Source organism: Pholcus phalangioides, unplaced genomic scaffold (genome assembly GCF_987345545.1).
Source record: "Pholcus phalangioides strain wild (caught in Gottingen) unplaced genomic scaffold, Ppha-v1.0 ptg000002l_1, whole genome shotgun sequence".
Classification (NCBI taxonomy): Eukaryota; Metazoa; Arthropoda; class Arachnida; order Araneae; family Pholcidae; genus Pholcus; species Pholcus phalangioides.
This window is the reverse complement of record NW_028301595.1, coordinates 4,813,647-4,839,649: the sequence shown is the minus strand read 5'-3', so window position 1 is coordinate 4,839,649 and position 26,003 is coordinate 4,813,647. Positions and strand designations below refer to the sequence as shown.

The 26,003-nt window shown below is 35.6% G+C and overlaps 2 protein-coding genes across 2 annotated transcripts in view; one reads left to right on the top strand and one right to left on the bottom strand.

Annotated features, from left to right (window-relative positions):
• Gdi (GDP dissociation inhibitor) overlaps window positions 1-2,953 on the bottom strand; it is a 50,776-nt gene extending 47,823 nt beyond the window's left edge. The window contains exon 1 of the mRNA XM_089237263.1: window positions 2,795-2,953. Coding sequence (XP_089093389.1) covers window positions 2,795-2,839 — 45 coding nt within the window. The 5' untranslated portion in view covers window positions 2,840-2,953. The remainder of the gene's footprint in view (window positions 1-2,794) is intronic.
• A 9,623-nt stretch (window positions 2,954-12,576) lies between these two features.
• BicD (Microtubule-associated protein Bicaudal D) overlaps window positions 12,577-26,003 on the top strand; it is a 36,407-nt gene continuing 22,980 nt past the window's right edge. The window contains exons 1-4 of the mRNA XM_089237262.1: window positions 12,577-13,084; window positions 15,989-16,129; window positions 16,630-16,854; window positions 18,713-18,959. Of these exons, the coding sequence (XP_089093388.1) occupies window positions 12,866-13,084; window positions 15,989-16,129; window positions 16,630-16,854; window positions 18,713-18,959 (832 nt within the window). The 5' untranslated portion in view covers window positions 12,577-12,865. The remainder of the gene's footprint in view (window positions 13,085-15,988; window positions 16,130-16,629; window positions 16,855-18,712; window positions 18,960-26,003) is intronic.

The following is a 26,003-nucleotide window of genomic DNA, read 5'->3' as shown; positions in this document are numbered from 1 at the left end:
TGACATACGTCGCAGAACAATTTGAAAGAAAAAGTGCAAAAAAACAGTATTACATGTATGGGGATTTTTACCGCAGAACATTTCCAGTCAGGAGGGCTCGTCGCAGAACAGTGCTAAACATTCTGCTTTGGGACTCACATGCGTACACAAATTCATCATTATCGTAAAGATCAATACAATTTAAAAAATTAAAATAAGTTAAATGCCACAGAAACTCCAAGACCCAATTTTTGTTCTCTTTTAATCAATTTCCATAGGATGGAGAATATCCTAACTCTGTAGTTTATTACAACTGTCTGTAGAAACAATGGACAATTCATAACAGTTGGCAACTCTGAATAGACGAAAAAACCAAAATTATAAATGACAGGGTCGCTCTGCGACAGAGCTTCACAAATTGAGAAAAAAATCATGGCACCAACCAAATTTAAACAGCCAATCACAAGGCTGAACAAATCATAAAATAATCTAGGTGACAGAAAAAATATTTCCCTGAAGAAAAAAAGTCCAAAATACTATATACGATTTTTTTAAGACGGTGACGACTCTTTCATGTTCGCAAATATGCTGCTATAAATTCAACATTTTGTGCTGCTGCTCTACCTGCAATTTAATTACACAAAAAAATTTTAGGTGCTAATACCAATTTTTTAGTCGCCATAGCACATCTGCAATTTCCTTTTTAACCTGTTGGCACTTCTATTAGTGTTTTCTCTTTTATTCATGCTTCTAGGTTACCATTTCTTTAACTTATTGTCAGTTATCTCCTGAAGGTGAAGCCATCCCTAAAGATAGCTAGTAATAGGCTTTTGCATTGAGCAACACATTTGAATCAATTCCGTTAGCATTTTTAAGCCAATATATATTTTTTTAGTTCTTTTAGACATTGCTCCATACTTACCATTTTCGTTATCAGTCGTTGTTTTGTTATTTATACATGTAGTTTTTCCTGTTGGAATATATTTTTCTCAGTTTGTACACTCATATTTTCATTTTTATGAATTTTTTTACATACTAGCCATTATCCGACAATTATGTTTTTATTGAACTTTTTTTGCCACGCTCGTTACATTTAAAATAGAATCCTGGTTTTCATTTTCTCAATCCCATATCTGGTCCAGAATATATTTTAAATCTTAATCCCTTATTTTGTCTAAAAATGTTTCGCTTATTATTTTTGTATTTTTATAGTCTTTAATTTTTAACAGTTGTAATAATGTTACTCTTTGGTAAAAAAGGTTAATTTTCCATAAGCATGGGCTCCGGCAACTTAGACTTTTCCCCATCAAAATTGGCAACCTTGATAGCCGATACAGTGTTCACTACTTTTCGAAATTTTTACCTAACTGCATTAATTAACAGCATATTTCATTAACTCAATTTTTTTGTGTATAATTTCATCAGTCTCCCACATATTTAGATTGATTGTCGTGCATTTCAACATATTAGATTGATTTCATGTAATAAACTGAATTTTTTATGCAATTGTACATGTTCTTCGTCAGCCATCTATAAATGACTGGCGATTGGTCGGAGTGAAAAAAATTGTCACATTGGCAGTGACCACAATTATGGAAAACTAACTGGGGAAAAACCACTGAAAGCATCACTATTCTTGTCATGCTTTCAGATGTTCTTCTCGCCTAAGAAAAAATCTCGTAAAAGGGATTATACTATAGCTACCCCAACTTGAGAATGAAGTTGAAACTCAATCATCAAGGAAGGCAGACTCAAAATTGATAATTCCTAAAGACAGCAACAGGAGGTTGTGTCCAGAGCACGACAAATTTCAGGCACCAGGTCAACGCCAACTATAGTACAAAGCTTCCACTCAAAGCTTGACGTCACTGAAACATGCCATCTCACTTTTAGCCATTAAATATAGCAGACCGACGCATGTGCCATCTTAACCGTTTTTGTAACATATCCAATGGCTAAAGATGAGATGGCCAACTTCAGTGACGCCATAAGCTTCGTGTGGAGTCCTTGTTCAATAGTTGGCATTGACCTGGTGCTTGAGAATCGACCCCTGTTGCTGTTTGTAAGAATTACCAATTTTGAGGTGTTGGCCAGTGACAAACCTCACTGTTACAAAAGGGCATCGATGATGGCATCCAATTATTTTTTTATGTCTTATAACCGAATTGAAGTTTCTGACAACACAAAATTATTGCAAATTATGTCGGTGTGTCCACCCGAATGGAAAAGGTTTCCCCATAAGTCCCAGAATACACAATTTCACACCAATTTTGTCGATAAGAAGAAATGGTTGGCGATCATTAAATTTTGTTGGCGCTTTTTTTCCAAACCCAGGGGTTGTCCCCAATTCATTATCTTCACTCCCAATATTCAAGATTACAAATACGAATTTAAATTAACAAGGCACTAGACAGTTTGAGAGTTGAGCCGAGGGGTTTTTCCCCCCATTTTTTAGACAAAGATATTTATTTAATCAATATTGCTGTGTATCCAATGTACACAGGTTAGAAAGGGGAGAGGGGGAAAAGAAGAGTTACTTGTAATTACGCAACGCCCGTACTGAATTAAACAATATAATGACAACACGAATACCAATTATAATTAATAAAATGGCATAAATTATATAATTTTTGAGGTCGAGGGAGGAATGTTTCAAAACGTCAGTGGGCTGTGGTCCGTAAAAAAAAAAGAATCGGTTCTTAAGGTTAGGCTTAATCATTACACTGCCCAAAGCTGTCGGGAGAGCAAAAAAAAAAGCACCAATTAATAGAAACGCTTCTCATCAATTAATAGATCAAATGAATTAATTAATTACTTTGAGGCCGGTTCCCAAAACGATTGCATCGTATTCTTCATCCATTTTCGCTTGGGGGGGAAGAAATATATATACTTTCTCCTAACACGTAAGACAAGACACAGTTGATGCAGCCACACAGTACAACACACCGCCCGCGGTAGGATGACTGTAACCGTGGATCCCCCCTTTAACGAGGCGCAAATAAAAAAAAACCACTGGACGCGACCGACCAATAAACGTCCAGGCGGACGGACGATCTCAATCAACGTCACCACTCAGCAACCAATCAATAACAATCTTTTATTTGTTGAATTCCTGTCTTATTCAACGTAATGATTCGCTGTTTTTTTTTCCGCAGACTTTTTTTTTCTCCCATCAGAATTAAGAAGACTATATAGAAGAGTCAGAGTTGATCCACTTTGCCCAAGAATATTTAGAAGACTATAGACGGCAGGAGAGCGTATGTAGAAGGTGGGCGAGAAGTCAATAGAAACTTTAAAAATGAATAATGAAAACCAGGAAAATAACCTAAATAAAAAACAGTTTGCAGGGTTAGCATCGCTAAATCACGGTAATTTTTTTAAGATAGGAACCCCCCCCCCCACCATCAAGAAACAGCCGATAGGTGGCACTGGTATGAGCGACTTCGGTGGAAATATGCAAATGAGACGGTTATAAGAACTTGCGCTCATAATCCACAATTAGTTCACCGGTGTAAACCGTGTATGTGGACCTGCTGCACTCTGCTGTTGCTGGATTTATGACTCGCCTGAAATGTGTTATACCTTGTGGTGGTAGTCAGTTGAAACACACACGGTTTTAATAAACGATTTGGAGGCATTCTGTCCATTATTTGTATATCTTTTCTTTGACTTGTCGGCTGTTTTTTTTAGTTATTTTTCCCTGTCTTAAAAAAATTCCCGTGACTAGCGATGCTAAGCCTACAAACCGTTTTCTATTTCGGTTATTTTCCGGTTTTTAAAGTTTCTACGAACTTTTTGTATATAAAGTGGTTCTAGCAGAACAGAGGCGCGTCCCAAGTGGACGCCTGACTATAATAGACATGTTTTTGTTAAGTCCAATTTTTTTCAAAATTGACGTGATGATAATAATCGACATGTCCACTTTTAAAACGTCAACTTGACGTCAGAAAATAACCACAAGTAAATAGTACTTTGACTATTGAAAAATAGAAGACGCCATTCAAAAAAAGTGATCCACGATTAAAATCACCATCTGTCCTCTTTTTTTGGTGTCCTTTCAAGCGTCCTCCTACGCTTTAGGTAATTCGTATTTTTTTTTTTTTTTTTGCCGCTGTGGTGTTCGAGTGGTCATAATGACGGACTCGCATCGCGGGGACCCGGGTTCGAGTCCAACCGTCACCACAGTGGTGGTCGGCTGAAGTTGGTTTTCTGTGGTTCCCAACGTTCTCCCCGTTAAAAAGTCTCGCCACAAAGAGCAACAGTCCTACAAACAGTACAAATATTCAGTCACTACACATCATTCACTTCACTTCTGAAATATACATGGCAGCACTGAAAAATCATACACAACACTAGATACGCACTCAGACTGTTAGGTACACGCACTTACACTTCCGGCACAACTCACTAGGTAGTAAATTGCCTATGGCGATGGACCTGAGTTCTGCTCGGTTAATAAAAAAAATTCGTCTTTTTTTACCTCTTCAGGTTTCCGGAACCATTCTATTTTTCTCCACTTCATTGGCAGCGCATGAGTGTTTTTTTTAAACCAACGCCCTAGACCAGTGGTTCCCAACGGGGATGCAGGAGAGCATTTTTGAAGGTGCAAGTGGAAATAAAATTGCAACATATTGACTGATTATTCAGGAAAATTAAAATGATGATAAAAATTTAGTTTTTAAATTTCTAAAAAAATATGAATCATACCACTATTTTGAAGTCTCATTTTTTTTACTTCTGCTCGCGGAAATGTGTCATAAAATTCTTTTGCGAGGTAAAGAGCTTCTTTTTCGATTTGATCGTACTTGTTTCCATTTCGGTGGAAAAAAAAATTTCCTTAAATTATGCCTATAAAATGTCTGTAAAATTATTTACCCAAAGTTTAGGTCCTAAACTATTTTTGTGGTTTGTTTACATTGGTATATCGTGTTATTAGCATGTTGTGCTTAGATTTGATACTGTCCTGAATACATATTGACTCAGGAAAACGTCAAAAAATTCAGTTTCTGTCAAATAAACTTTTTAATTAATCAATGAATCTTTGTTTACCAAATCTAAAAAAAAGATTTTTTTTTTTAGTTTCCTTTTAGAATTAATTTTAAATACATGACGCCAAAATTTAATATTAGCCAAATAGCCGAAAAGACATTAAAGAATAAGCAAAAGAATTCAAAGAAATTAATAATCAGATATTTAATATAATCAATTACAGAAAAAAAACCCGAATTTTTATGTATAAAAAACGTATTATCAAAGGGGGTGTGGGAAGGTATGTCGCCTTTTTTCTAGGTATGCGGGAAGGAAAAAAGGTTGGGAAAAAAAAATAGTCGGAAAGGAAGGATAATACTGCCCTAGACGAATTCAAGTTGCCTCCAAGCAGGGCAGATGCTATTCTAACCATGGCCCAGTTTGCCCCAGGATAACATGAAAAAGACAGTCGGAAAAACAGCTCTAAACGAAGAATAACCGCAATATACATTTTGTACCATTGTTTACTCACGAACAGCAGATGCCGTGTTCTGAAGTGGAGGGGGGGGGGGTTACCCCTTATAATCAAAAATAAAGAAAATGGGATGCAAACAACACTCAATGCTGATTCCTATGGGAAAAAACAACTTCCTAGGGTATAGAAAAAAAGCCCCCCTTCTTGCTCCAGGTGAAATAATGAAACTGACTAGAGAGAAAGTGTGCACATTCATTTAAAGCGAGCCTGGAGAAAGATTTTTTTTTCCTTCCTTTTTTTGCTCCAACTCATAATGTCTGTGCTAGACATATGCCAAAATGTCGAGACGTTTCAAGCCCAAGACTATTGTATGTAGCTTTTTGGCTCTCCAGTAACACACCGATATAGAATGACGCAGAGATTTTGATACCGTTCAACGTCGTTACGATATCGTTCGACGTAGAAATGTAATACATGCATATGCATTTGCAAATTTTAACCTTTTCAGAATTAATCATGCCCCCCCCCACATCCTGGAGCAGGCTGGAACCTTTGGATGGCCTCCAGATCAGACTTTTCGCGGGCCTCTATACAGTGAATTTATAGAGTGAAAAAACAAAAAATGATGAGAATCGTCCCGGGCCCCAGGGGCCCCTTGTGGGGGCTATGGTATTAATGCACACAAATACATAAAATTGAAAAATTTCAGAATAAGTGCACATTTTCTTCACATTTATCAACATTTTTAAACATTGAGCAACATCACTGATCGACTCCATCATCCTAGGCTGAAATTTGACCAAACTTTCCGATAAGTTTAAATAATGTCTTTGCAATATTTCATATTTACTAATATGAGGTGGGGATTACACATAATCACCGTGAAATTTGAAAAACAAAATCTATCAAATTTACAGAACCTCAAAAACGCAAAAGAAAAAGATCAAACGACGATCCGTCTCCCTCCGCTAAAAATGCATTGTTTCCACCATTTGGTCGATTTTATTGCTTTGCCTGGATCATGGCAAGACGTTTTCTTTAGCACAACAACCTGCTCCTTTGTTACATTTATTGGCATTTCTGAAAGTTTCCATAGCCTTGTTATATAAGATCTACCCTCAGGTTTTTTTTCTCCCGTGAGACTTTTTTTTTTACCAGAGATAATTTGGCATATTAATCAGCGTTAAGCGATTTGAGTATTTCTGAATTAAAGAGGTAACAACCCCCTCCCTTCCCACTTCAGTGCACGGCATTCACTGTTGGTGAATGAAAATGGTCGTAATACGGTTTTGTTGTTCCAGAGCCCAACTGTCTTTTCATATTGTTCCGGACAATTTCCACAAGACTTCGAGATTGCAAAACAAGAAGCAGTTCGACGGGCAAACACAGATTTATTTACAGAACAGCAATTTTTACATGTATTTATAAGCAGAGATATACGCTAACCAGAGAGCGAACAACTTTCTTGCAAAGTTTGATCACAACTGATTTTTCATAGTCTCTTATTGAGCGTCAAGTCCAATAACTCTCTTCTCTTTTACTCCTCGTCATGATCCCTTATATAGATTAGGAGAAATTTCTAGTGAGTTATACGTGATTCCTGGAAAATGGCGTCACTGTCTTGAGGGGGGGATCTTCTAGAATGTTCGCTGCCAATCGCACGTCTGTTCGATAAACCGAAACCGATATCAACTGCCGTTGCAAACCATCCCAAGATGGTCTCTCTGGGTGGTCAGCGGTCATGTCTGTCTGCCGTTGCCAACAGAAGATTGCGATATTACCAAGAAGATCTCTCTAAAAAAATTGCGCCATCTATCATCTATAGGGATCATATATCATCATCATCATACATCGTAACAATATTATCCTGGAGCAAGCTGAGCCCTGTTATGGTCTGTTAAAATAACATCTTAATAGTGTATTACTGTGTATTTAGTATAAATTCACCTGTGAGTAAATTCAGCGTCCTTCGTGATCCAGTGCCCAGGCCACCATTCCCTACCTTCCGCTGCGGCCCCGAAGACTCGAGCCGAAATTAGGAAGAGGAAGTATCAAGGAAGTGTCTATTGTGTCTATAAGTCCGGTCGCTAACCTTGGGGGTGAGGCAGCAAATTTTGGATTAAAAAAATTGACTGTTACAGTGGGGGTGGTTTTATGGTAGCAATGGAGAAGCGGTGAAATTATCCCCCCCCCAAAAAAAAAGTCTGTGGGCCCTACAAATATACAAATACAACGCCACAACAGGCGAATTGCCCAACGAGGTGACTGACTTAAGAACATCATGGATCCCCGAGCCCCTACCTACTACTACTACACCACACATGCACCCCTCCCCGCGGAACCCCCCAACGAATCGGTACATGCGGGAATGTGCGTGTACGTGTAGTGAAACCTGACATGAATTTTTTTTTGTTTCTCTGTAATGCTTGTGATGTGTAGTGCTGCCATCTGCCACCAGTTTTTCAAACTATGAGTGAAGTGTTATGATTGAATGATTTATCGTTGTGGGACTGTTGCTCTCTGTGGCGAGACTTTTTAACGGGGAGATCGGCTCGCATTTGCGCCTTGAAGTTGGGAACCACAGAAAACCAACTTCAGCCGACATTACTTAAGACATTACTTTTTTTTACCGCTGGAGCTGAAATTCATTATCAAATAAGCTATTAGATATTTTTTAAATCACAGTTTATATAATTAAATAACATTGAAATTTCTGATGTATAAAAATTTTCAACTCATTCATATGAAAAAAAGAAACTAATTTTTGTGAGTAATTATAGATCAATGACCATACATCCCGCATTTCTCGGGATAGTTTTTTTCCCAAAGTATTCGGCTGACTCATCTTTTTAATGAGAATGCTCATTTTATTAAGTATGCTAACCATCGAGCTTATACAGTGGAACCTTTCTATAACGGACACCCATGGGACCAAAACTTTTGTCCTCTAACGCTGAGTGTCCGCTACTAGGGAGGTACGATATACAGTAGAACCTCGTTTATACGACTTTCAATTTATGCGATGTTTGGCTTCGGTCTCAATTGGTTTCTACATGTTACTGTGGGTAAAAATAATACACCGGTGGTTATGCATAGTCATCAATCGTCTCAATGAAGAAAATATTGATTAAATTTCTCTAAATTTATCACTTTTACCGGCGGTTATGCATAATTCTCAAATAAAGTTACGAAGTCTGATAAATATAGAAAAATTTATAACCTTTTTTCTCTTCATTAAACCAATTAATTATTTTTACCCATACATGATACGTGCACTACACATATTTTGCAATAAAAATTAAATTAAAAAATAAGTGTGATAAAGAAATAGACGTGTTTAAAAAAACTTTCTCTCATTTTCTGTATAAAACATAAAAAAGTGTATGGATTCAATTTTATTAACACGTTATTCTAGTATGAACAATTGAAAAGATTATTGAGTTCAATGAAAAGTTTCACATTTTCATTTAAACAAAAATTGCCTTCGACTTTCCATAATGACATTAAAACCAAGAAGCCGCTATTGGAATTGGTGTTCAAAGAACATTCATGAACCGTGCATCAATAAAAAACGATTGACGATTGTGTCTAGGGCAGGGGTCTTCAACGCATGGCCCACGGTTCACATTTGAGCCGATCTCCCTGTTAAAAAGTCTCACCACAAAGAGCAACAGGCCTACAACGGTTCAAATATCGATTTATCACGCTTCACTCTTGAAATATAGATGGCAGCACTTCAAGTAACTAATTGACGGAGTGTATCATATTTACCAATACGAGCTTGACCTTAACCATAATATTAGTTGAACATGATAAATTCTGGGTTTATGAACAAAAATTCACAAATTAGAGTTTGGAAAAATAATTACAGGTACTGTAAAATCGGACATGTCCGCTAACGGGGAGTGAAATATATTTAAGTCCTGTTCCACGGGACTGGGGATCAGAAAAGTGTCCGTTAAAGCCGGGTTTTCCTAGGAGTAGAACTTTTGTGCCGTGTGCAGCGTGAAAACGCTGCGTGTGCTGTACGAACCTGCTCCTGGGAAAGAAAACCTGGCTTAAGAGAGATTCCACTGCATTAGTGGAGGGTAGTATGACATCAGCGGTCTTGGCATTGCTGAGAACGGTGTCGCCAACATCATTTGCCAGAAGATCACGTGACTCGTTGAATATCAGCGCAATCTCTGTTATTTTCTGTATGACGAAAGACATACAGAACAAGGGTCACTCTCCCTTGTTAATAATACGACAGATACTGGCTGAGATATCGATGTTTCAGGAAAGGAAAATTCATCTCTGCCCTCACAGGGGCACAAACCGTGGTCTGTCGTTTGCCGGACAAGTGTTCTACCTACTAATCTATGAAGACAGATGGCATTGCCCCTCCTTGGAGCGTATGTATATGTTGAATGGCTCCGTGCAATGGACGTTCCCGTGAGGACAGAGATGAATTTTCCTTTTTTGAAGCATCGATATCTCCCAAGGAGATTATTCTTTCCTCCATGGATATCTCCTCACTCAGCCAGTTTCCATATCTGTCGTATTAACATGGAAGAGTGACGTCTTTCGTCATATACCGCCATCTGGTGGTCCTGATGTCATCTGCGAGCTATTAGAATGTCGCCACCGTCCATTGCACGGAACCATTCAACATATACATACCATCGAGAAGAAATATAACAATAATAAACTTCATTTCTCCTCTAAGATACATACGCTCATAGGCGTAGGCAGAATTTTCTCAGGGGGGGGGGGGCAATTTTTTTTTTCCTCAAGGGGGTGGGTTTTACGTTTTTCCCTGCAAAATAACACTATAATCGCTTGAGGGAGAGGTTAGAACCCCAAAAACCCCTTAGCGTACGCCAAAGCATACACTCCAAGGAGGCGGGGAAATTCTATCGGTCTTCATAGCTTAGTTGGTAGACTCGTCCGGCATACGACAGACCGCGGTTCGTGTCCCCGTGAGGACAGAGATGAATTTTCCTTTTCCAGAAACATATCGATATCTCCTCACTCAGACAGTTTCAGTATCTGTCGAATAATAGTTTATGACATTATAATTGCTTTCCACTTTTTCAATCCTCTCAGTTTTGGAAGCATAAAAAAGGAGTTTAAAACAATCAATGAAACAGATAATTCCAGAATTAATGAAAGTTAATTCCAGCATTAATGAAAGGTAAATCCAGATTGATGAAAGGTAAATCCAGATTGATGAAAGGTAAATCCAGATTGATGAAAGAGATATTCCAAAATTAATGAAAGAAAAATTCTAGAATTAATGAAAGAGATAATTCCAGCATTAATGAAAGATAATTCCAGAATTAATGAAGGGATCATTTCAGCATTGATAAAATAGTTAATTTCAGCAATGATGAAAGCGATAATTCAAAAATTAATGGAAGAGGTAATTCCAGAGTTAATGAAAAAGATAATTCCAGAATGAATGAAAGAAAAATTCTAGAATTAATGGAACAGATAATTTTAACATTGATGAAGATATAATTCCAAAATAAATGAAAGCGATAATTCAGTATTCATGGAAGATCATTCCAGAATTAATGAAATATGATTTCAGAATTAATGAAAGAAAAAATTCTAGAATTAATGAAAGAGATAATTTCACCATTGATAAAGTGATAATTCACCAAAATAAATAAAAGTGGTAATTCCAACATTAATGAAAGATAATCCCAGAATTAAGGGGAGAGATAATTACTAAACTAAGGAAAGAGATAATTCCAAAACTAATGAAAGCGATAATTCCAGATTGATGATAGTGATAATTCCAGATTGATGATAGTGATAATTCCAGATTGATGATAGTGATAATTCCAGATTGATGATAGTGATAATTCCAGATTGATGATAGTGATAATTCCAGATTGATGATAGTGATAATTCCAGATTGATGATAGTGATAATTCCAGATTGATGATAGTGATAATTCCAGATTGATGATAGTGATAATTCCAGATTGATGATAGTGATAATTCCAGATTGATGATAGTGATAATTCCAGATTGATGATGATGAAAGCGATATAATTCCAAAATAAATGAAAGAAAAAATTCTAGAATTAATGAAAGAAATAATTTCAGCGTTGATGGAAGTAATAATTTCAAAATTAACGAAAGATAATTCCAGAATTAATGAAAGGAAAAATTCCAGAATTAATGAAAGAAAAATTCTAGAATTAATTAGAGGTAATTCTAGAATTAATTAGAGATAATTCTAGAATTAATTAGAGATAATTCTAGAAGTAATTAGAGATAATTCCAAAATCAATGAAAGGGATCATTTCAGCATTGATAAAATAGTTAATTCCAGCTATGATGAAAGCGATAATTCAAAAGGTAATGGAAGAGATAATTCAAAAATTAATGGAAGAGGTAATTCCAGAGTTAATGAAAAAGGTAATTCCAGAATTAATGAAAGAAAAATTCCAGAATTAATGAAAGAAAAATTCCAGAATTAATGAAAGACAAATTCCAGAATTAATGAAAGAAAAATTCCAGAATTAATGAAAGAAAAATTCCAGAATTAATGAAAGAAAAATTCCAGAATTAATGAAAGAAAAATTCTAGAATTAATGGAACAGATAATTTTAACATTGATGAAGTGATAATTCCAAAATAAATGGAAGCGATAATTCCAGCATTAATGGAAGATCATTCCAGAATTAATGGAAGATCATTCCAGAACTAATGAAGGAAAATTCCAGAATTAATAAAGGAAAATTCCAGAATTAATAAAGGAAAATTCCAGAATTAATAAAGGAAAATTCCAGAATTAAAGAAGTAATGAAATAATTAATGAAGGAAAATTCCAGAATTAATGAAAGTTTTTCCAGCATTAATGAAAGAAATTTTTCCAGTATTAATGAAATAAATAATTTAATTTTTTTATCTTTAGATGAGTCCTCTGTCTTTTTTTTAATCCTTAAAACGCAATATTACTGTACATTTCAATAAGGAAATTGCCAGGCACGAATTGCGTTATTCAACGAGTCACGTGATTCACTTGCATTCGATGTTGACCCTGTCGCAGCGGCCGCGTAAATATCCCGTTTTTTTTTCAAATATGGTCACGACGAGCTTATACCAAGAAAATAATGTTGTTTTTTTTCCCTCAATGGCTATAAATTTTGGCATCGTGGCTAATTAGCGGTTAATGGCCGTTTCGATGTCGCCGCCATGAATAATGGCCTGATTTAAAGGCCTTTCGTTTATTTCTGTGCGTGAGGCTGATGGCGACGTCCATAGGTTGTTGTCTTGTTTTGTCGTCTGTTACTTGTTCGCGGTGTTTTGCAGCTGAAACGTCACTGCCCGCAAATGGATGTCTTCCGAATATTTGTTTACTTATGCACTGCCTCGCGTTAAAGTAATTTGTTAAAATTTGATCTCTCTTGAATGAATTAGATGGCCATCCTGTTTGTAGAATAAAATGACGGAATCGTTGGAATCCGTGAAAAGTGAACGGGATGAGCTGAGGCAAGAGTTGGAAAGACTCAGCTGTGAGCTCGAACAGACCAGCCATGAAAAGAATCTCTCGGCCCAATACGGGCTGGTGCTGTTGGACGAGAAAGAGTCTTTGCAGCAAAGAGTCGAAGAGCTCGAGAATTATTACGACTCCACCAAGGCGGAGCTGGACATGCTGAAAGAGGTAGTATCACATTCTTATTGATAAAGAGTTTTAGGATATGTGTATATGACATCAGTTCACATATACGAGCATGGGCGGCGATACGAGAAGGGGGGGGGGGGTAATGCCACCCATTCGCGGATGCAGGACGATGTGGCGGAAGGGGCGAATTGTAAGTTCATTGACAGTCCGGTATTTTATGGGTCAAATTTTACAGACAAAATTCCCCATTTTATTTCGCTATTAAAAAGGGCAGTAGTTCCCATGACCGTCCTACCTCTGTATTCACAACCGAGTGAAGGCATCTTCAGCTGCGAATGAAGCAGACATCGGTCCAGTGTGTGCTCTGCCTTTTTTTGTGTTGGTGCATCGGATCACCCTGTATTTTACAACACAGACAAATCCCCCCCACATTATGGGGGGACACTGGGGATGGGCAATCGCCCACCTCTGGATTTGCGTTAGATTCAACCTCCTAGCGTCAATAGCAAAGTCAACCGACCTAATGTACAGGGTGGGCATATGCTAACTTTACCAATATACAAGTTCTTATGGGTGGTAAAGAAAATCCATAATTTTGAATGAAATTTGATATATATATGTCTCAATACCCGTCTTCATGCATTAAGTGATTTAGTAGTTGAATAAAGTTTAAGTTCTCGAAAAAGTGCTCGTGTGTTAAGTGATTTTGGAAATGCTTTATTGATAGTTTCTATACAAGGCCATGCCCAACTATCGCATTTGCATAGAACCTACTAAAAAAGAAAAAATGAGTTATAGTATTCTGGGGTTTAGAAAAATGTCTGAGACGTAGAGGTATAGGCAGTTAACATGCAGTTTTATCAGCTTTTTTTGGTTGGTATTCTAGGGTGTGGCTCGTAGCTCTCGCAATCAGTGGTGTAATTCATGAGAAATTTCTTTGTAGGTAATTCTAATGGTTTATCAAATAAAAGAAGAATTTGATATAAAAAATAAATTTAGTGCAATGCTTTTCGTAATGTTGAATAGTTGATTATGTATTTTTAGCAACAGATGGCATCACATTCATTTTGGATGTATGTGGGAAAATTCCAACCCTTTTTGATCTTGAAGTAAAAATCTCTACACCTGCATCCAATTTTGACAAAATTTTTAATTTTATTATACTCCTGGGAATACGTCGACCGAATACTTATTTTATACTAGATTGTTTTAACCTTAAGCTCTATAGCTTCAACTAACCACAAGGACTGACATGGACCCGGGACGATTTCTATCATTTTCACACGGTAAATTTACTATGAAGAAGAACCACCAAAGATCCCAGCCCAGGCCCCCCACTGCCAAATGGGAGGGGAGGGGGTGCCATACTTCTACTATTTCTAATGTAGATTGATTTTTAGATTGTTTCAGTAGTCATGTCTGTAAGATTTCACAAACAATTGTGGTAAAGATATTCATCTGCAAACTTTAGGATTGACCAACCACAACGCCATTCTGTATTTCTGTAGAATTCAAGTCAAAGGAAAGATATAATGGAGTGTTAACAGGTTTATGCTCTCAAGATCAAAATGAACATCCACGAAAGAGAGCAAAATGACCACTTCCAATGACGGACCATGCCCACTGGTATATGGGCGTAGATCTACTTAACCGAGAGAATAAAATATGGTTTATTTACTAAACAGAATCACTTAATAACTAAAAGACACGTAAACACTAAACATCTGCATACATTTTAAAGTACTTGGCCAAGTAGCCTACCAAACCAACAACACAATTTATTTAACACTAGGTTTAATAAGAGGTCATTTTGACCCCTCTGAGAAAACCTTTCGTTAATTTTCTTCAATTTGTAAAACATGCTTTACATTAAAATATCAAAAATAAAATAATAATAAATAATAATAAAAACTAATTATTATAATGATGTAATTTTATTGAGGTTCGTTTTTTCTACTTTAACTTCATAAGATAGGTCAATTTATATTTTTTCTAATTAAATACTGAAAGGGATCATTTTGATCCCTTTTGCTAGAAATAGGTATGTCAACTCATGGTAAACCCAGTGTTAACCAGGGCCACAACTAGATGCTTGGTCACCCGGGGCAAGCGCACATTTTGACGCCTCCTTTGTAATGTTGAAGGAGAGGTTTCAGAATGAAATTTGCACCCCCCTCGGGTCTAGCGTCCAGGACACGAGACCTGCCTGCTCCCCCTAGTTGTGACCCTGGTGTTAACTGCTAAATCACTTGCCATGTGTAAACGGGCCTTCAGAGTATGTGCTCAAGAATGAGAAGAGAAAAACCTAGAGAGCTCTCACAGTTGTGATTAAAGCAACAAAAATTCGAATAATTCATATAGTATTATTCTCTTTTACGCAAAGAAAAAGCGATGGTTGCTGATATTCATAATCTGCTATTAACTTACAAGAATTGCACACAATGGGTGGGATGCAGTTTAAAGAAAGATGCATGGCTTTCACTAGGTCCACAAATAGTGGTATAGTCCCCCTCCTCTCCCAGGGCCATAACTAGGCTGGGGAAACTAAATGAAGCCTTACAAAAAGTTTACTTATTTTGCATAAACTTTTTTTCTTTTAAAGGGTCCCTCCCCCACAAGAAAATGCCTATCCCAGGGCCCCGAGAAGGTATGCTACAGCCCTACCCCCCTAATCTTGATGCTAGAAGTAGGAGGGGAGGAGCTGATTATGATATTGTGAGAGCACAAGTATTACATGAGTACATTACTTTCTGATAGGAAGAAAAAAAATTACCTCCCCTTGAGAAAATCCTGTTTGAAATGCCTACTATGGCATTTAGACAGGCATCTATATGCCCATCTGTTATCTAATTTCTAAACTTTTATAAAATATTTCAAAAATGAATATGAAGGTCTTCTAAAGCAGGGAATATTGTTTCTAAATCAGTTTTACATTATTTCTAGGCCTTGGCAAAATTTCAAACGACTCAAAAAGTGACTGCTACTAGTGGCATTGAGCAAGAGGAAAGTCTATTGTTAGAAACTGCAAGCCGAGAAGCTTCACTAACTACTACTGTATTGGAACTTGAGAAGGAGTTGAAACAGGTAGATTTTTTTTAATATTCAAATTTTGTTCTTGACCTTATAAATGGAGAGACGTGTGCTTGACCCTTCTCATAAAGTTTATGATGCAGGTAATAAAAAAAAAAGTATTATATTTGATGTCACAGCATGTCAAAAAGTGAATATAAACTTCAGGTAAAAATGTAAAACTTTGATTTCATATTTTTTATGCAAGTATCTCATTTTATGTATGTACAGTCGAATCTCGTTATAACCAACTCCACGAGACCGGAGAAATCACTTCGTTAAAACAAAATTTTGTTATAAGGGAATTAAGAATTTTTGCATTGTTCCTATGTAAACTTATCTGGGGGGGAGATGATAGGAAAGTGTTTGTTAAAACAAGGTTTTTGCTGTAATGGTATTCGTTAAAACGGGATTCGACTGTATTTACTTGCAGTTTTAGGAAGTCTGATAATTGAAAGTGTGTATCGGTGTTTTTGAGCAATTGAAAATTATTTTCCTGTTTATATATATTTTAGGCAAGACAAGAAGTTGCTCGAGTAGATGTGGAAAAGGAAAGAATCATACAGGAAAACATAGACCTTGTTAAAAATTGTGATATAAGTGAATGGGAAAAAAGGAATTTCAAAGCAGAACTCAAGGAATTGAAATTGAGAGAAGCTCGTCTTTTGAGTGACAATAATGAGCTTGAAGAAGAAAACATCTCCTTGCAGAAGCAAGTTTCTGCTTTACGTTCTTCCCAGGTAAGAAGGCAAAATTTTGTTTTTAAATTAAATGTTTTTTTAAGAAAAAGAAATGATCCATGTGTATTTTAAATACAGTAAACCCCCATAATTGCGTCTCTTTTACACCCAAATAGTAATTTCCCTTGTGTGACAGATAGACGTGACACTCTCGGGAACTCTCTTTCTTAGCTGAGATAGAGACTCGCGTATACAAGTACTCCGGCTCCGCTCTGGCCATGGTAACTAACTCCAGGATATCTCATCAGGATGGGTCTACGTCAAAACATCGTGAACAAAAACATCTCCCGTCAAAACATCACCGTCAAAACATCGCTTGTCAAAACATCGCCGTGACAAAAACATCGTTTGTCAAAACATCGCTGTGACAAAAACATAGCGGTCAAAAACATCGCCAAATACGTCAAAACATCGCCAAATACGCAAAACATCGCCAAATACGTCAAAACATCGCACGTAAAAACATCGCAAGTCACAACATCCTACGTCACAACATCCTACGTCACAACATCGCACGTCAGAATATCGCAGGTCAAAACATCGCAGGTCAAAACATCGCACGTCAAAATATCGCAGGTCAAAATATCGCCTGAACATGGCCCTGGAAAAAAGATCGCTTTATGAAAAATTTTTAAATTAAAAATTGTAATGGAAATCACCTCATCCCTTTTTTTTGTTCAACTGGTAACCAAAGCTGCACTAAAAGTGCATTAAACTTTCAAGCGGCTTTGGTTGTGACAAAGCCAAACTGTCATGTGTATGTCTGTGTTCGACTGTTTCCACACCTATCAGACAGATTTATTGTCATATCGAGTATCATTAAAGCAAGGTTTCACTGTATAGGAAATTTCTCCAAGGGAAGCTCAAGTTGGAAAATATCAAGATACACATACAAACAAGCAGTGATTTTCATGTCCATATAATATGTTACTGCGCCAAAGCCTGAAGTGTGGCCAATTCGTGATGGGACCAGCCACTTTGCAAATTGGCCAAAGTCTGAATTGCAGAAATGATTCAGACTTTGGCTGACTATTTTGAGAAGTGTCTGGAGATCCCCAGCCAAAGCTTTATGTGCTGATGTAAGATAACTTGGTAGGAGCCAACTCATTTTTTTTAATCACCAACGTGATATACATGTCTATGTATAGCAACTGTATTGGATTAGGTCCATGTGACAAGCGTAAAAAAGTGAAATTTGACAGAAACCTATAAAAATAATTATATAAACGTATAGTTTTTTCTGCCCAGTTTTGCAGGGAAAAAAAGATTACTGCATTGTGACTGCGGTTTCATGGGTTCTATAACTAACATGGGCATAATTATCACGAAAAAATATGTCACCTTGACAATGATCCAGAATCATGTCTTTTGTTATCAGACTTTGGCTATGGATCACCGGTCACTTTGCAAACTGGCCAAGTCAATATTTCACAAAATCGGCCAATTTCGGGCGTTGGCAGTTACATATGGCAGTTCTAGAGGTGTGTATGTTATAAGAAAAAAAATTGGCCTATATGGATTAATACTAGAAGAAAGAGGAGTGAGGTATATAATAGAGCAAAATTATGATTATACAATGAATGGATTTTAGTTGTAAGCAAGATGTGAAATATATTTTGTGGCAGGTTGTTAGTGTCCATTACATCTAATAATATAAGATACTAATATGTGAAAACAAAATTTCATGTGATATTGATGTTGTAGAAGAATACACATCCATTGCTCAAATTTATCTTTAAAAAAAGTTTAATATTATTAGGTTTAAAAATATGTTTCAATCTGTTTGGGGGTATAATTTTTTTACTTTTTTTCTTTTTATTGTTCAGCAGGGGTATATTTCTTCTAATTTCAATTTTAGGTCGAGTTTGAAGGAGCAAAACATGAAATACGTCGCTTGCAGGAAGAGATTGAGGCAGCTAATGCTCAAGTGGAAGAGCTGACTACTCTCAAACGTATCACAGAAAAACAGCTGGAAGAAGCGCTTGAAGCACTACAGTCAGAACGGGAACAGAAATATGCTATCAAGAAAGAACTAGACCAACGAGTCAACTCTGAATCCATATTCAATCTTAACAACTTGGCACTCACCGGACTTGGATTTGGAAGTAAGAAATGCTGCAATAGCAGTGCCGTTGACTCTGCAGTGCACTCTACTATTTCACTGCATGCAAGTTTTAACAGCTTGTCTACTAAGAAGCACAGATCTCTAAATCTCAAGGGGAAAATCTGTTCATGCTTTAGCTGTGTACTCAGAGCTTTAGTTGCTTGTTTTCTCGTAATGTTTTCGCCTTAACCAATCGGTCATTTCTATTGATCATTTAATTTTTTACATTAGTCTGTTGGAAACATTTTGCTTTCAAAACCTGATTGCATTATCTTCTTTTCATATGATATTGTTTCTCATGGTACTATAGTATTAATTTTATATTAGATTCCTTTCTTGATAACATTTATTTTGTTGCTATTTAGATATGAAGTTTATTCAGTGAAAATATTAGGCTGTTTTTTTAGCACTTTAATGCATATGTTATATAAGGATTGACTTTTAAATAGTGGCTGTGTACACTTCTATTGATGTGCTGTGCAACAAAGCGAGAAAATGTTATTTACACCTCTGTTAAAGTTAGATACATATCCTGCCTGAGAGCAAAGTGACTATTCAGGATGTTTCAAAAGGTTTTGATGGCAAGGTGATTTCAATGGCCCTTGAGATTCCCCATGAAAAGAAGTTGAGTGAGGACAGATTGGTAGATTGCGGGGAGGGGATGTCATCAGATGAGCCCTCTGTGCCTTGCATTAGTTTTGAAACCCCTTGTATAGACTTACAGCCTTTTCCCATTCCATGCTCATGAACAAGGTCTGAGGTCATTATGAGCAAGTCCTCAAACATATGTTCACAATGCTTTCAGCAAGCTCAGCCAAAGCTGGATAAAATGTAAATGTGCTATAGGTTGTACAGCACTACAGTGTCAGTAACGATTCCACAATATCTGACCTTACAGAACAGTAGTAAGATGAGTAAATGCCTCACACGCAAAGCAATTAAGAGTACAAAAGTGCATGAGTTGACTTTATCACTTGGGTTCAGAAGTTCTCTACTACTCTCCATAATCCTCAGATTATGTTCCTGTGACTGACCAGTCTGATGATGTCTGTAATATCGAAGAACCATGTCATTGGATTGTCTATGATGACTGTAAAGTGCGCAGAGTGGCATGTTCACAGGAGCAGCAAATTTGAAGGATGGGTGGTTAAGAAAATTTGACTAGAATGGGAGGAAGGGGGCAAAATCATAAATCTGATTCTTCCATCATTAAGTTATTTCTTTCATGAGCTATTATTATGCAATTTTGCTGTTATTTAAAGAAGTATAAATGCAATTTTTTTCATGTTAGCAGTCGCAAAAGACTAAGTTGATATTGTTTTGAGAAAAAGCTAATTAAATGAAGAATTTATTTATGTGAAATTTTATAGAATAGTAAGGTAATTTATTTAATTTTATGTTTTAGTCCGAGCTATATTCACATTGATTCTCTAATGGAGCAAAGTCGAAGCACTTAGGGGAAGATAGATTAATTGGATTAATTGAAAATTTCACTGGAGGTGTAATCTTTCTAAGATAAAAGAGTTTTATCCAATCAAACATTGGTTCTTGAAGTGCTTCCAAAAATTGGTATTACTTAGAATTATGGGGAAATTCAAGCTCTAGAACTTTGATTTATAGAGAATATGTTACCTGAGAAATTACAATTACTTCAAGCTATCAAAAATTTGAATTATAGAAGTTTGACTTATCGAAATTCTATTGTAGTTTAATGTCTTCTAAAAGCCAGATCTGAAGTAATCATCTAGATCAGGGATGGCCAACAGCTGGGCTGCATGCAGCCCATGAAGTGATTTTGTGCGGCCTGCAACAAGGTAAAAGTACCATGAAAAAATTAAATTTGTGATCATTATTTGAAGTATTGGTTCCAACAGCAGATTTCTTGATTAACAAACTGCTTACAAACTTATTTCTAGTGATGAAATTAATTTAATAATTAACTAAATAATTCAATTAATAATGGAGCGGCTTATACACTGAAGTTGTACCACTGATGCGGCCTGCGACGCTATAGTTGACCATTTTGTTGGCCCGCAAACAGAAAGAAGTTTGCCAACCCTGATATAGATCATGGCCCAGTTTCCCAAAATTGTGAATAATTTATTAGAGGCATATTCAACCGATGCTCCTCATCACATTAAAGAATAAAATCTTGATCGATACATTCCTAAATAAATCTTCCCATTCAAGAATTTACATCCTACTAGTCTTGGTATAAACATTTGTCAGAACTGCCAGATGGGTGCATGTCTGATACTGGGTGTGAAGAGTGCTTGTGACTTGAAAAGCTGAGGATCCCGGTGCATAATAATCACAAATTCAGTCAAAGTCTGTTATAATGAGTACAGCTAATAACGAGTACTGCTCTATAACAAGGAACTTGCAGGTGTTCGTCAAAGAGCTAATGTTAAAGATACAAAAAATATTCGGTTATAGAGAGTTGAAAATTGCAAAGCTTTTACTATATTAAAAAAAAAAAAAAACTCTTAACACCAGTTTTTTTTTCTCTTAAGGAATCAAATTCCAAAAAAAATCAAATCACTTATGAAATTTTCACCTCTTAAACATTACTCAGATGTAATTCTAACGAAGAATATGGATTCAGAAAAGCCAAATTTTTTGCCACCTGTCCTAGTTTTAGATTTTTCCACTACACACAAAATGTGTAACAATTTTATTCGACTTTTGTTTCTCTCACTAAGATATAATTACTGCCATGGCTTATTTGACGAACTTACAGTTTAAAGTTATTTTTGAATGGCTGAACAAAAGATGGTAAAAATAATTTCAGATTAGCAGAAAAATGTTTGTGCCCACAATGACATAGAAGTGGGCAATGGTATAATATGGTCATTAAGAATTTTAATTGTTCAGTTGGTTGGCTAAATTGCTTTGAAAATAGGAAATTCTATGCCTCTTAGAGAATAAATGCGGCTGTTAGACCAAAATTCATTTTCATAGCTGGAGAGTTTTATTCATCCACTAATATTAAAACAAAATCCTAAAAGATGTTTTAGTGTAAATAAAGCAACAGTTTTCAGCAATTCCTAACCTGACGGCAAGAAATTAAATTTGCTTGGAATGAGAAGTATGTTATAACAATTTTCGTTGTGATTGTGAGCTGTCATTTTAATGGACTTTTACTGCAGTGCAATATAGACCTCTGATTGCATTGCTAGATTTTATGAAACCATCCATCCATAGGTCTGATAATTACATGAATTCCCGGTGTTATATATATATATATTTATAGGTTGGTGATTGTTTGTTAGCCACAAATCTTGACAAATAATAAATTCAAATAAACATGCTTTTTTATGAGTGATGTGGAAAGAATATATATAGGAATGATCGATCAAGTTTATACCTTTCTGAAAATATGGTGTCCAGGAAGATATAAATTTTTTCATTCTTTCTACTAAAAGTATATTTGAAATGCAGCTACATTTGAAGCCAAAATTATTATGGCAACCAGAAGTGAATTTTTTTAATAATTTTACTTTTAATAATTTTTTAATAATTATAATAATCAGTAATTCCAATTTTCCCTGTGTATTGAGCTTACGAAGTGTATTAAGTAGTACAAAAAGAACTCCATATACATAATGCTTGTGTGTGTACACCACAAGTGTATGCGTAAATGCTCTTACAATGTGTAAGTGTATCGAGCTTGCAAAAACGTGATTCTTCCAGTTAAATGAAATGTTACTCATATTTTTTTTATCATTTGAATATAAACTATTTTTTGTAATTAGTTAGAATTTTGAGTAAAGTATTTTGCAATTGCATTTTTATAGTTTAAAAAAATAAATATCTAAACCTCTTTTTTGTCGTATCTGGGATATGAATTTTAGTTTAATTTCATGTGCATTGAAATGTATGATTTCATATATTTATTCTTTGTTATTATATATTTATCCAAAGAAATCTATAATATATACAAATACAGAGCTTTGTTAGATATATGGAGTCAGTATTTTTGTGAATAGTCACATAGACAATTGCTCAAGTATTTTTTTTTTTTGTACCTTAGTACGATTTAATAAAAGTTTAGTTCGTTTATTGAAAATGAGTTAATTTCTTTCGAGTCCTGTATTATTTTTATGCTAGAAAATGCAGATTATGTTTTACCTAGTGGTTCAGTTGAGATAACCGCCAATATCCAGAAATTTGGGCATTATAAATTGATAGCAAACATAAAAGAATCAACAAAACTATGTATATAAACTGTTTTTTTCAAAAACAGTACTGTTGAATATGCAACTCTTCAATTTATTGGTAGATGGGAAAAAACACAAATTAATAATGAATGTGCCTGATTAACTATGCTCAAAATTTGTCAAGTTGGAGAAAATTCAGTTGAATTATAAGATAAATGAACTGCTTGTTTTGGTTCAAAAAATTTATTAGAAAATAGCATAATCTCTCGAGCTGTGTATATTAGGAAACAAACACTTTTCACTGTTGATCTTCTATGGTGATCATTTGAGCAATGATTTTTAAATCAGACTCCATGTTATATCTAATAAAGCTCAAGTACTTGGCAGTATGGACTGTTTGCAAAGACATTTTTAATTTATAGTTTTATCGCACCAGTTTTTATAAATTTTCACAAATAAAAAGTAAATGAGCTGAGATTTAAAGTGGCAGAGTGAAAAAGGTTTTTCTCTCAACTGCTCTGAGGTTATGTGTAGTTCGCATTGTGGAATTCAGAAGTAAGATAGCAGCACTTCTGGAAAATATTATAGGCATTCCTTGGGAACAAATTTTTTTTTGGGAATACAACACATACACGACACATTCTTACCTGCAGCAGTGTTAGATGGTCCTCAAAGGAATATTTATGAGGTGTGTATACCGTATAGTATTAAAAAGTAGGTCGAGTGTTAGCATATTTCTGGTAAAAAAAACTCACTAAGAAAACTTCAGATTTCAGTGAAACTAGGCATGTCTACTTTGTAATATTAAAATGTATAAATGATTACAAATCAATATCAAAATGAAATTATCATTTGTTGCGTAGAACAGCACAATGACATGAAGAAAAGACCTTTTTGGGCTGCCTCTGGCATCATTACAAGAAGAGACATGGTGTGACATTTTCATGCTACAGGCTCTGTATGTTAATTTAAGACAGATTTGTTCATGCTTGTTATGGCTGGACCTCTAGTTCCTGCATGTTTCCAAGTTGAAGTCTTTCTCCCATGCTGAAAAATGCTTGCTGTGAGTGGTAAAACATGTGGCTTCAAGATTTCCTGGACAGATCATTTTGCTGTTATGGTTCCTGTGTCATGGCTAGAGATGACTGGCTGTCTTAAGTGATGGCTTTCCAGACCACCACACTAGCAGTTGAGGCGATATGTTTTGCCAAAGAGTGAGGCACCATTGTCAAATACTATCATTATTGGACACCAAAGAGAATCACCATTTATCTTTGAAGATGATATGGCACACAATCCAGAGCTATCCAAGTTCATTGCTTCAGACACTACTGCAAACGAAGACGACAGTGGCACAAATTGGATGGACACTGTGAGAAAAAATCGTTTGATTTTCTGGGTCTGATACACTAGAAAAAATTTCTTTACTGGTCAGTTCTTTGACTATGCCAAAGATGATGTGTCTCATTGTTTATCAGTGATCTACATATGAAGAAAGAATGGAAAAATTAATTTTTTAACACAACTTATATATACTTCATTAATAATGGTGAAAATTATGAAAAAAAAAATTGAATTAATTTCTGGTGTATAGGTCCCCCCCACCCCAGAACCGATTTTTGCTACTTTTTAAGAAAAATTTCATAGTTTTAATTCGCACGTCACCTTAAAATGAAAACCTCCTACATCGATTTTTTCGAAAATGACTTTTTCACATGTTTTAGATTTGCAAACATTGTATTTTACCTATTCGGGGCATTTCAAGTATTACGTAAGCAGATTTTCAGCTATTTTTGACCCCCTCCCCCCACTTGTCAGCAAAATTTCGTCAGCAGCTTAGAATATTTCATATCTTCAAAAAGGGGTGGTTGATGTAAGCAACCTTCAAACCCCCCTCCCCCCTTGTCATCAAAAGTCAGCATGCCCGAAACCGCCCCCCCCTCTCGATACTGACGTAATACTTGAATGACTCCTTATAGCTTTTTAAGAAAAAAAAAGGCAATGATCTGCTCTCTATGGAGAAAAGAAAATTAACCCCTTTTGTGTGTTATTTTGAATGGGACATCTCATCTTTTATTGCTCTTTTGTAAAGTAAGGAATTTTTGATGTAAGAGGTTTTCATTATATATGTGATGAAATGTGAATTTCATTCACCTGTTATAAAATATTAAGAAATGAAAAGAGTAGGTGGACACACACACATTTTTTTTGTGGAGAAAAATATTACAAACAACTTTTTACTCTCAATTTATATGCCATCTGTACATCTTTAACAAATTATTTTTACAAATATTTATTTCTATTCTGTCTCGGAAAAGAAACTACAGATAATATGCAGTGGTCTATGTAACGCACAAAAGAAATCCCAATGTCTTTTTAACTGTAAATCCTCAGATTATATGCAGGAAGTTTCCATAGTTTGTGATTAGAGCCATTAATTGTAAGGAAATTAATTTATGGAAAACATTTCAGTACAAAAACAGTACTCATATTCCAAACACACCCATAGCCATTAAGTTATTGGAAGTAATAGGGGGCTCTGCCCATGGGCCAGATAATACAATTTTATGCATATGAATATACCTTGCATTGAGTTGGATTTTGTTAATATTATAAATTACAATAAAAAAGTCCATGTATCTGAATTTTGGTGTTTCTAAAATTGGAATTGATGTCTGCAAGCTTAAAAATCCTTTTCGATAAAATTCTATTCAGGTTTCATGAAGAGCAGTCACACGGCTTACTGGACATCATCAATCCTTCAATGATGTCATTTTGCTTCAGGTTCATATTGATAAAAATGGCTTTCATCATCTTTTACTGAAGTTATGAAAAGGTCATCTCTATCGCAGTATTTCTTAAGAAGGGCTTGACTTTTGAGCTTT